Raw genomic sequence first — 12,550 nt, 5'->3', positions numbered from 1 at the left:
ATCTTCAATCACATGGATGCTTAGGTTCCCTCTCATAGATCCTATGGAGAAGGAAATGGCAACCCACTCCAGTATTTTTGCCTGGAGAATCTCAGGGACAGGGGACCCTGGTGGGCTGCCATCTATGGGGTTACAGAGAGTCAGACACGACTGAAGTGACTTAGCAGCAGCAGCAGCACAGATCCTAATCTGAGATGTGTTTCAGGCTTTGAGAATGTGGAGAGTTCCCCATGGGATTTTAATGTGCAGACCAAGCTGGGAATCTCAGCCCCAGAGCTTTAAATTGTTCACTTTGGGGGTGAAGATTAAAAGAGAAAATAGGAAGCACAGGCACCCAATGGCTTTTTAATGTGCAAACAAATCACCTAGATGTCTTTTAAAATGCAGCCTCTAATTCAGGAGGTCCAGGGTGAGCCTGGGCTTTGTAACAAGCTCCTAGGGCATGCCCACACTGCTGTACCCAGACTCTGTCTGAGGAGCTAGGCTGTAGCTTGGATGAATATGAGATGAGAATTATGGCTCTTTAGGTAAACTGAGACTTTACTTCTATGAGGGTCAATTTTCTGATCTATAAAATGCCGTCAAGCAGTAGCACTTACATCACAGAATTCTTGGATGCTTAAATGAGGTAACATAATATACATTTCTAGCACAATAGAAATGTTCAATTTTTAATTGTTAGGATATCTGACACTCCGGGAAGGCTTATCATCTGCCAGGAATATTTCAAGTGCTTTCAAGCCTTAACTCGTCCAGGCCTCAAAACAACACTGTGAGGTAGGTACTATTATTTCATCATCCCTGTTTTACTGATTTTCCAAGCTACTGAGGCACAGAGAGGTGGGGTGTCTTAGTCTACTAAGCAGGCCTGGGAGCAGCTAAGTCGGTGTTTGAACCCAGGGAAGATCTGGGCTCTTATTCCTTCGAGGGCTGCAATCACCGCAGGCCTGACCTTCTAGAGGCCCTGACTTGAAGGCTCCTCTGCAGAACCGGCTGTGCACCAGCAGGGGGCAGCGTAGGGCCACATGCGTGCAGAGACCACTTAACTTCGTGCGCTGTGCTGGGCACCTCACCACAAAACCTGCGCTGGGTCTATATCGTCTTAGAACTCCCTTCTCTTTTCCGCCCTCAAGTTGTCGCCTAGGAGGCCTCCCCGAGGATCAATCGAGGAAGAAGTGTCCTACTGAACAGGTTCAAATCTGAGTTCCCCGATGTAAGACCAGGTTCGCAGGGAAAGTAAAGAGGGGAAGTGAGTCTGCGCTTCTCGCCTTTACCCCAGGAGCGCAACCAGCCGGGAGAAATCTACAAATCTGTCTTTATTCCGAAAGTCCAGCAAGGGCTGGGGAGCCCAGTCAAGTGGGCAAAAGTCGAGAATCCCTCTTGGATACCACAGAGCCGTTTGGAGGCGCCGGGCATCCGTGTGGGCGCGCAGGGAATGCGGACTGAAGGGGAGGAGACTCTTCAGAGGATTACCTTCGCAAAGGCGGAGGGCATTTTCTTGCAGAGTGCCCCGGGAGGGGGCAAATGAATTTGAGAAAGCAGTGCCAGGGTGGGAGGTTTAACCGGGCGGTTTCCATGGTGCCTGGGGCGTGGGGGGGAGGAATGCACCCGCAAGCGGTGGCCAGCGGCTAGAGAAGGCTGGAGGCTGTGGGGGCGGGGTGGGGTGGGGTGGGGTGGGGGTGGGGGTGGGGGGGTCGTGGGTGGGGAAGCCGCGCGCGGCGGGGGCGGGGCGGTCACGTGTGCGGAGGGGGCGAGGCCGCAAGCCGCCGAGGAGCAATTGGAGTTCCAGCCGAGTGGCTGTGCAGCCGGGAGAAAACTGTGACCAGGACCGAGGGGCTGAAGGTGGGCAGGACGCCTCCGAGGCACTCAAGGCACCAGCGGCCGGGACCTGGATCAGGCCGGTCTGCAGCCGGTCAGGAGGACAGCTGTCAGGGACGGAGGACGGCAAGGAAGAGTGAGAACCGAAGCTTGGGGCTGAGCGAAAGTGCCCCACTTGCGGCTTTTACTCAGCCTGGGGACTCAGTTTATGCCTCCGGGGCAGCCTGGGCAAGTGCTGGGCATCAGCTCTAGCTGACCAGCCGACACCACTGTCCTTTAAGTCGCCTCGAGTTGTCAGCACCTGCTTAGGGCGCCAGGAGAGGCTGCGGTCATGGTGAATGAAGACCCTAACCAACAGGACCACGATGGCACCCCTTCGCAAACTTCGGCGCTCCAGGAGCACCCCAATCTCTCAATCCACCCCAGCCTCTCGGCCCACCCCAGCGTCTCGATCCACCCCAGTGTCTCCGCCCACCCCAGCGTCTCGGCTCACCCCAGCGTCTCGGCCCACCCCAGTGTCTCGATCCACCCCAGTGTCTCTGTATACCCTAGTAGTTCGGCCCACCCAAGTACCTTGGCTCAACCCAGTGGCTTGATCCAACCCAGTAGCTCGGGCCCTGAAGATCTTAGCGTGATCAAGGTGAGCAAGCGCCGGTGGGCGGTGGTCCTGGTGTTCAGCTGCTACTCCATGTGCAACGCCTTCCAGTGGATCCAGTACGGCTCCATCAATAACATCTTCATGAACTTCTACGGAGTCAGTGCCTTTGCCATCGACTGGCTGTCCATGTGCTACATGCTGACCTACATCCCTCTGCTCCTGCCGGTGGCCTGGCTCTTGGAGAAGTTCGGCCTGCGGACCATCGCCCTCGCTGGCTCCGCTCTCAACTGCCTGGGGGCCTGGGTGAAGCTGGGCAGCCTGAAACCACATCTCTTCCCAGTCACCGTGCTGGGCCAGGTCATCTGCTCCGTGGCCCAGGTCTTCATCCTGGGTATGCCCTCCCGCATTGCTTCCGTCTGGTTCGGGGCTAACGAGGTGTCAACCGCCTGCTCCATAGCTGTCTTTGGCAATCAGGTGGGTAGAGGAGTGGCTGGTGGTCACTGTGGGACTGAGGGTGTTCATTGTACCGAACTGCTTCACTGTGTGAAGACTAGCTTTCTGACTTCAATAGTGTTTGTGACTCTGGCTGACTGTAGCTGGGTGTGACTGAGTGCGTGCGTGAGTGATTGTGACTGAGTGAGTATGTAAGAGAAGTGGGGAAACAAAAGGAAGGGCCTTTGCTGTCATCCACAGTTTCTCTTCCTCCAGCAGAAAGCGTGCTTCTGGAACACATGTTGTCTTTATGATCTCATTCCCGAACTTACTTCACCAGCTTGAACAGGAAAGCTCTTCTTTCTCGGGGAATAGCCCCTGGGCGTCGGACTATTCTGTGTCATGGGAGGTTGGTTGGGTATTTTTTGCCTGTCCAACCAGCTTTCCCAGAGCGCAGCATCTCCTACACCACATGGAAAGGCAGAACAATGTTGGCGCTGCGCTCACCTTCTTTATCCACAGCTGGAGCCAGGACAGTGTGAGCAGTGCTTGGTGTCAAATGCCTACCCTGAGGGTTAAAGTCAAGTCCAGGAGGATGGAATCAAATTCTTGCTCTGAGTTTCCAAGGCTTAGAAGCCATCAGAATGCCTGGAAAGTTCATATCTTAATCCTTTGTCTTTCCTCCTTTTGGGAAGGAGAATATCAAATTATTTGCATCTCTGTCAATGACCCAGAAAGGTGGGCTTGTTGTGAGTCTGATTGCTGTGTCTGAAAGGCTGAGACAGCTATTTACGGGTTCCTTCTTTATCTGGACCACTGCCTGGGGGTGGGGGGTCCTCACTTCTTCCAAAGCACGTGCAGTTGTGGTTACACATCTAACAAATGACCAGGAACCCTTAGTTCTTGAAGGCTTGTTTTCTCTTCCCTGTTTATTACATTTAGAACAGGGGTCCCCTACTTTTGGGCCATGGACAGGTACCTCCTGTCAGATCAGCAGCGGCATTAGATGAGAAATAAAGTGCACAATAAATGTAATGTGCTTGAATCATCCCCAAACCATCCACCCCTTCCCAGTCTGTGCAAAAATTGTCTTTCACGAAACCTGTCCTTGGTGCCAAAAGGTTGGGAACCGCTGATTTAGAACGTTTAAGCTTTCATTTAGAAAGTTCTTATTTGGGTCAGAAATTTCCAAACTTCTCTAGAGGTAAATTGTCATTCTGTTCATCTTTACCACCAGAAAGGTAACTTGAGCTAAATTTTTTCAGGCCAGTAAGTCCTGCCACTTGGGTAATAGTGTAAACAATCAGTGAAAGCAACAGACAGGCCTTCTCAGCACAAGCAGGCAACATAAAACCTCTACCCAGTTTTCTTTAATCTGTGGGTTTGACCATTCAGAAGATTGAGTGGATTTGAGGGCTGGGGAAGAAGCCAGTTGGATCTTTTTGTTCAGGGCAATTAAAAAATAGGTACTGAGGGTGACATTTACAACCCCCTATTCTCGAAGGTGGTGTGGCCACAGATTTGAAAATCTCCATTGCAGTGTTATTGGTGGGGTTGACGTTACTGGATGTTTTCTGTATCCGAGGGTGAAGCTGCGGGCAGGAGTCAGGGGGCAGAGGGTTAAAACTGTCAATTTGCAGCCCCAACAGGATTCAGATAAGGTCACTGCAGTCCCAATCTCATTGTTTGGGGAGGGCAGGAGAGAGATGCACCCTCAGGTGGCTTGGTGAGATCAGAGAACCCAACACCCTTTTTGTTAACTATGGAGCAAAAGCAAATTGGTTTTCAGACTTCTCCACACACACCTGTGAGGGAAAAGTTTAAGTGTTAGTCACTAAGTTGTGTCTGACTCTTTGCAACCCCATGGACTGTAGCCCACCAGGCTCCTCTGTCCATGGGATTCTCTAGGCAAGAACACTGGAGTGGGTAGCCATTCCCTTCTCCAGGGGATCGTCCAGACCCAGGGATCAAACCCAGGTCTCCTGCATTGCAGGCAGATTCTTTACAATCTGAGCCACCAGGGAAGCCCTAACTTAAAGCCAAATATATCTTTAAAATTTAGTATGAATAGTTAGCCATTCCTTACGCCTACTCCCCACCAAGGTCAGAAAATGCTAAGAATTTCACATTGAAAAACACCCTAACAGCATATATTCTTGTCATGGAGTCATCAATTTAGTGTGTTCTTTTAGGCTTAACCCACCATGCTAAGTTAAAAAAAAATTATGAAAAGCTGAATTGCTTATGCTTCGTCATGTAGAGGTGACTTTGTTTGGCTCTTGGCATGTGTTTTAACCTTTTTTCCTCAGTAAATCATGATGGAATGGTGGAGAAATATTAATAGACTACCTTGAGCTCTTTTTTTAGGGAATAAAAAAAGATTTCACGAAACTGCCTAAACAGACTATAAGCGTCTTTTCAGAGAGTTACTCTTCGTGGCCGCAGACGAAGATCAGCCAAACTCCTATTCCTCGGTAATTCTGACCTCATTCATTCCTTGATTCAGTAAGTATTTACCCAGAACCTGCAGTGGCTCAGTCAGTAACGAATCTGCCTGCAGTGCAGCAGACCTGAGTGGGGATCCCTGAAGATCCCCTGGAGGAGGAAATGGCAACCGACTCCAATATTCTTGCCTAGAAATCCTATGGACAGAGGAGCCTGGTGGGCTACAGTCTTTGGGACCGCAAGAGTTGGAAACCTAGCAACTAAATCACTACCACCGCAGTTGGTGTATTAGAATAGAAATGGATGCCTTGGCCAGGTGCTGTGCTGGGGCTACAGAGAATCCCTTGCCTTCAGAGTTCTCCTCCCAGGCTTTTAAATTGTACCAGGCACCAACATCCAGATATTTTTAAAAAGCACACCAGAAGCAACCAGATGAGAGTATAGAGGATTTGTTTTCAATTCTTCGCGAGGTTTTTATTATCTTCTTGTCATTGCTAAGGGAAGATTGAAGGAGAAAGAAGCTAATATCTATCAAACATCTATGATAATACAAGGCACTTTTTCACCCATATGCTTTCTTTTTTTTTTTTTTCAGCCTCTGAGGTGGGTGGGATTGTCTTTGTTGTTACAGGTGAGAAACTTCAGACGCAAATAAATGGAGCAAACTTTTCCAGGGTCCTGCAGGCCCTGAGTGATAAAAAGGAGGTTTGAAGCCTGTTCCACTTCCACAGCCCCTGTCAGTGGGCCATTATTGGGTCTTCATGGGGACAAAGTGTATATTTAAAAATAAAAAAGGCAAGATTCCGAGTTTCAAGTTTTGGCCCTGTGTCTCAAGGTTTGTTGGTGGCGACACAGTGTCTAGCAGTTTGTCTAGAATTTGTGAGCCAGCTCCTGCCTTCTGTTCTGACATTCCAGGCATGATCATTGCCTCCTCACCTGATGGATTTCCCAGGTGGCTCAGTGGTAAAAGAATCCGCCTGCCCATGCAGAAGACACAGGAGACGTGGGTTCAGTCCCTGGGTTGGGAAGATCCCCTGGAGAAGGGAATGGCAGCCCACTCCAGTATTCTTGCCTGGAAAATTCATGGACAGAGGAGCCCAGCGGGCTACAGTCTATGGGGTCTCAAAGAGTTGGACGTGACTGAGCAGGTACAGTTCACCTGCTGCCTGCAGAAGGGTTGTTTCTGCCTGCCTGAGCCTCAGGAAGGTGGGGCTCCAGGCTCCGGGGCGAAGAAACCAGTGGATCTGAGCCGGGGTGAGAGTGGGCAGGGAGTCGGGGACCGCAGCTGAGGCACTTGCCTGTGACCCTCGCACAGGTGGTAGCAGTCCCGCAGTGTTCGTGACACTGGTCCCATTGTTTCCAGGGAGAACCATCTGTGTGGGGTTTTGAGTGATGTGGACACATTGTTATTGAGCCAGGCTGGGAGGAAAGGCTTGTGTGAGATCTGGTGACCCCTTGGTGGCATGGGGGTGAGGGAGATGTGGGAGCAGCATTAGATCTTCAAGGCGGCTGCAGCCCCGATGAGGAGCCTCCAGTGCCGAGACCAAAAGGGATTTCCTCCCGGGCCCCGGGGCAGCTCCCAACCCAGAAAAAGACTAGAGAGAATCAGTTTGCTTTTCAACGTGAAGAAAATACAGTCACCTTAGAGTTCTACAGAAGCCTTGGCTGTGGGCTATGGAGAATAGCCCTGTCCAATAGAAATACAATGAAAGCCACAATCACAAGCCACATACATGACCAAATTTTCTAGGAGCCACATGAAAAACAGGTAAAATGTAAATTTGTTTACAAAAATAAACAGAACAGTGAAGTTAGTTTTAGAACTATATTTTATTTAACTCGGTATATCCAACATAGCATTTTGACATGTAATCAATATAATAAAATTACTGAGAGGCTGTTTTACATTCTTTTTCCATGGTGAGTCTTTAGAAGCTGGCATGTATTTTAGACCTACAGACTAGCAACATTTTCCACTATGTCTGGAATGGTGATGCTAAGTGTAGGGGAGGAAAAAGTTTTCCTTGACTGTCTTAGAGTCCCCAGTTAAAAATTAAATAGACAAAGTCAGGTTAATAAAAGCAAATTATCATAATTATTTATTATAACTATTAGGTGACACAGGAGTGTTTGTGAGGAAATGAAGCAATAGTTAGACCTATGCACTTCTTTTTTTTTTTTTTTTTAATGATTTTATTTATTTTTGGTTGTGCTGGGTCTTCGTTGTTGCGTGGACTTTTCTCTAGTTGCAGCAAGCAGGGGCTACTCTAGTTGTGTGCGGGCTTCTCATTGCAGAGGTTTCTCTTATTGCAGAGCACATGCACTGGAGTGTGTGGGCTTTGGCAGTTGTGGCTCCAAGGCTCTAGAACACAGGCTTAGTTGCTCTGCTGTATGTGGGATCTTCCTGGATCAGGGATTGAACTTGTATCTCCTGCACTGGCAGGTTAATTCTTTACCACTGAATCACCAGGGAAGTCCAGCCTTGTGCACTTCTGTGCCAGGTTTGATAAGAGTGGACACTCAGAGGAGTGTGATAGGATAGGTCTGAGATCATTGTAGATTGGGAGCACTGTCAAGGCCTGTTTGTTGGGATTCTTTTCTGCAGCGTCCCTTTATCTTCCGAGACAAGGATGCTCCCTTCCTCTGGGTGCCAGGAGGGTACCTCCCACAGGAGGGTTTTAAGGCTTGTTTTGGGGAAGAATGGGTAGGAGGGTGGAGGAGGTCAGAGGAGGTCAGAGTGACCTTCCTGCTTTGCAGTTCTCAAACTCTGTCAGCTTAAAATGTTCAACTATGCCAAGGTCCCATATTTGGGGGCATTGGGTCCTGAATCTCATCATATTTCAAGCATTTGGAAATCAGGCTCTCGCGGATAAATCCGGACTCTAGGAAAGTGAGTCCAGTCTTGAGGAGGTGGTGTTTGCTGGACTGGCTGGTCATCAGTTGCCCAGGGAGACTGGGTGTTCCCGAGGCTGACTCAGGAGTCAAGGTCAGGAGAGGCGGCTGGCCAGCCTCATCTTGTTCCAGACTCCCGAGCACGTGGGAGGGTGAAAGTGCAGGCTTATCAGTCTGGCTGTTGCCATGTCAGAGAAACTCTCAAGGTCTGAGTGATGCCTGGGGGGAGGTGAAGGCCAGCACCTGTGTGCTTTTGTTTGTGGTCATTGTCAAGGCATGTGAAGCACCTGCCCACGTGGCTGGCTACTTGCTGACCTCCCCTTCTGGCTGGGACAGAGGACCAGGCCGGGGCTGGAAGAGCCAGGGCAAGGCTGGTGGAGACTGACATGAGAAGGGGTAGGGCCAGGACCGACCCTCTAATGCTCATGGGGCAGCCAGGTCGTGGAAGGAGAAGTGACACGGGAGGGGGGTCACGGCATCGTGAGAGCATGCGTCCCAGCTGAACTGGCAGCTGCTTCAGCCTCCACCAACCGTTCGTATACACAGCATGACCATCTCATGTTATCAGACCATCTCACTTGTTGTTGCCTTTAAAGAAGCCAGAAACCAGATTTTTACTTAAACATTTTTTTTAATTGTGGTAAAATTATAACTTATTCATAATTTTAACTATTTATAAGTATACAGTTCAATGGCATTAAGTAGTTTCACAATGTTATTTAAGAATTACCAGTATCTATACCCAAATATTTTTTTTTATCATTCCCAACAACTCTGTACTCATTAAACAGTAACTCCTCTATAATCTCTATTCTATCGCTACTCTATTCTACTTTCTGTCTCCATTAATTTGCCTATTCTAGGTACTGCATATAACCAAAATCATGCAATATTTTGTCTTTGGAGTCTAGCTTATGAAATCTGTTTTTTTTTTTTTTAAATTCTGATGAAACTCAAAAATTATGCTATTGTTGTTATTGTCCATGTTTTGAGATTGTGGGTCATATAAGACTTCTAGGGTGAGACTTCTAGGGAAGGTAAAGAAGAACTGAATGCCAGTTCTGGTTTCTCCTTCATGCAAAGCTCTCACCAAAGATACAGGCAGGTGGGTGAGCTCAGAGGCCACTCCGGGAAGGAAACTAGACCAATGCTCCCTCAAATGGTGCCCATTTACCTCACCTCTGGCTCCAGGACAAGCTGCAGATGCCTGGGCCCTCACCTGGACTGCCAAATCAGATCCTCTAGGGAAGAGGCCAGGCGCCTGTGTTTCCACCTGGCTTCCCAGGCGAGGTTTGTGATCAGACGTGTGATCACCAGGAGAGAGGAGCACGGTGCCCTGGGAAGGCGCCCTCCTACCTGGAGCCGGGTTCCTGTCAGGGCTGGGGTGTCTGTGCTGCGGTAGGATGGGCCGGTTCCCAGGTGGAGGAGCTGGGATCTCAGTCACTCTCCAGGTTGAGACGGGAGGGTGGGCTTGGGTGGGGCTCATAATTCTGATTCACTTAAGGTTCTGAAAATATCCTGGAACCCTGGGGAGTGCGGGGCAGGGTGGCAGAGGCCCTGCAGGCCTGTGAGGTGCAACCACAGCAGAAGCTTCTAATCCTGTTTCTTTGACCTTCAGCTCAGTGCACTGCATGGGAGGAGGCTCTGGGAGCCTGGCCTGACTTCTGTCCTGGCCGTGTTGCCTTGGCAGGCAGTCTTGAGGGTCTGATGATTCTGTGAAATCAAGTCTACGTCTCCAGTTTAGCATCCAGGGCCCCTCCTCCCTTGACTTTCCTAGCCAGCCTGTCTCTTGTTCCCTCCCAGTTTTCCCCCTGCGCTGACCAGTCTGGCTTCTTAGCTCTGTCCTTGAAGATACACTACTTAGAGATTAAGCCTAAAGCCTTGGAGAGTGACATCAGTAGCTGGTGGACCAGGAAGCTCCACACTCTTGTTCTCCCACAAAAACATTAAATAAGTGAGAAACTGGCTCAACTAACCTTCCCTATGGGATTTCTGTACATCAAAGATCTACAGCACCCAAGCAAACACCCAACTGAGGAAAAAGTCACATGCAAAATGGTAGAAAGTTTCATGGCCGTTTTGCTCAAGCTCGCCCCACCCCTCTCCCCTCTCAGGTGCCTCCCTGCAAACTTGAGCGGGCAAAGGGGACCAAACTTGCAACATTTTACATCAGTTGTTTCTATACAGGAACAATGAACAATCCCCAAAGGAGAGTCAGAGAACTGTTCCAATTACAGTAGCATTGAAGAAAACACTTGAGTCATTTAAGGAACAAAGTGAGAGACTTGTGCACTGAAAACTGTAAGGTGTTACTGAAAAAATTAAAGAAGCCATACATAAATGTAAAGGCATCCTGTGTTCATGGATTGGAAGACCTTAATATTGTTAAGATGTCAATACTACACAAAGCAGTAGTATAAATCTATAAATTCAGCACAATCACTATCAAAATCCTGATTTTTTTTACAGATGAAGGGAAAAAAATGCATCCTAAAATTCCTTTGCGGAAGTTTAAGGGACACCGAGTAGTCAAAGCAATCTTGGAGAAGAATCACAAAGTTGGAGATCTGACACTTCTCGATGTGTCTAATAAAACTAATGAAACTAATAACAAAGCTATAGTAGTCATGATGGTGTAGTATCAGCGTAAAGACAGACTTACAGACCAAAGGAGTCCAGAGTCCAGAAACAAACCTTCACATATATATGGTCAAATGATTTTCAACAAGAGTGTCAAGACCATTTAAGAGGAAAAGGACAGCATTTTTTTAAGTAGACTTTGTTTTCTAGAGCCGTTCTAGGTTCACAGCGAAATTAAGAGAAAGAGAGAGCTTTCCCATATATTCCCCACATCTGCTTCTTTGTAGCCTTTCACATTGTCAACAACCGCCACTAGAGTGGTGCATTGGTTACAACTGATGAACCTACAAGGACACATGACCATCACCAGTCTTTTCAACAAATGGTATTGTGAAAAGCTATAAAACTCTTAGAAGAAAACGTAGGGGAAAATCTTCATGATACTGAATTTGGTAATGATGGCAGTGATTTCTTGGATGTGACACTAAAAGCGTCTATAACAACAATAGCATAAATTGGACTACATCAAAATGAAAAACTTTCATGTAAAAAGGACTCAACAGAATGAAAAGGCAAACTGTGAAATGGAAGAAAATATCTGCAAATCAAGTATCTGATATGCGGTTCATAGCCAGCATGCATAAAGAACTCCTGCAGTTGAACAACATCGAACACACAACCCAATTTAAAAATGAGCCAAAGACTTAAAGAGAAATTTCTCTCCCCAGAAAGATGCATGGATGGTCAATAAGTATATGAAAAAAGCTCAACGTTAGGGAAATACAAATCAAAACTGCAATGAGATGCCACTTCATTACCCCTTAAAATGATTGTCAAAAAGAAAAAAGTAGTAAATGTAGGCAAAAATGTAGAGAAATTGGAACCCTTGTGCATTGCTGATGGAAATGTAAAATGATGCGGTCACATGGAAGACAGTATGGCACTTCCTCAAAAAATTAGAAATAGAATTACCGTATGATTTAGCAATTCTACTTCCGGGTATATACCCAAAAGAATTCAAAGCAGGAACTTGAACAGATATTTCTACCCATGTTTATAGCAGCATTCTTCACAATCACTAAAAGGTGGAAGCAATCCAAGTATTCATCTATGGCTGATTGTTAAAATATGAAATATACATATGATGGAATATTATTCATTCTTAAAAAGAAAGGAAATCCTGACATGCTACCCATGGATGGACCTTAAAGACATTGTGTTGAGTTAAATACAGTAGTCATAAAAATAGATATTCTGGAATTCTACTTGTGTGAGGTATTGAGCTGTCTTTTTTCTTCTGACACCAACCAATTCTGACTTTCTCTGATACCAACTGGGTGTCCCACAGTTCAGTTCAACTCTGACACTAACTACTTGGAGTTAGTGCAGACCGCAGAAGTTAAGGGCTTGGACCCACAATACTGTCTCCATTTGCAAGTCCTAGGGACCTTCTATATTTCTGACTGACTAGCTATAAGGTGGGATTCCTATGAGCCCTGCTCAGGATCTGTAATTTGCTAGAATGGTTCAGGGAACTCAGATAAACAGTTTACTTAACTGTTTTTCCTGGTTTATTATAAAGGATACAAGTCAGGGACAGCCAAGTGGAGGAGATTCAAGAGCCTCTGCGGGGTGCCGCCCTCTTAGCACTTTGATGTCACGTGTTCACCAGCCTCACGGAACTTTCCTGGTTCCAGAGTTTTTCTAGAACTCAATTCCCAGCTGCCCTCCTGTTCTCAGGGAGGGGGAGGGGGGTTTGCTGAAAGTTCCCAAACTCTAATCACT

General features: G+C 47.5%; 1 protein-coding gene across 2 annotated transcripts in view; it reads left to right on the top strand.

The window, feature by feature from the left end:
• The first annotated feature begins 1,736 nt into the window (after window positions 1-1,736).
• FLVCR2 (FLVCR choline and putative heme transporter 2) overlaps window positions 1,737-12,550 on the top strand; it is a 59,001-nt gene continuing 48,187 nt past the window's right edge. Inside the window, exon 1 of one of the 2 annotated variants that reach the window (XM_061156586.1) lies at window positions 1,737-2,890. In XM_061156586.1, the coding sequence (XP_061012569.1) occupies window positions 2,150-2,890 (741 nt within the window). In that variant the 5' untranslated portion in view covers window positions 1,737-2,149. The remainder of the gene's footprint in view (window positions 2,891-12,550) is intronic. The other variant, XM_061156585.1, reaches the window with a different exon arrangement.

This window comes from Dama dama, chromosome 12, assembly GCF_033118175.1.
Source record: "Dama dama isolate Ldn47 chromosome 12, ASM3311817v1, whole genome shotgun sequence".
NCBI lineage: Eukaryota > Metazoa > Chordata > Mammalia > Artiodactyla > Cervidae > Dama > Dama dama.
Note: the sequence above shows the minus strand (reverse complement) of the source record. Positions and strands in the feature narration are given on the sequence as shown.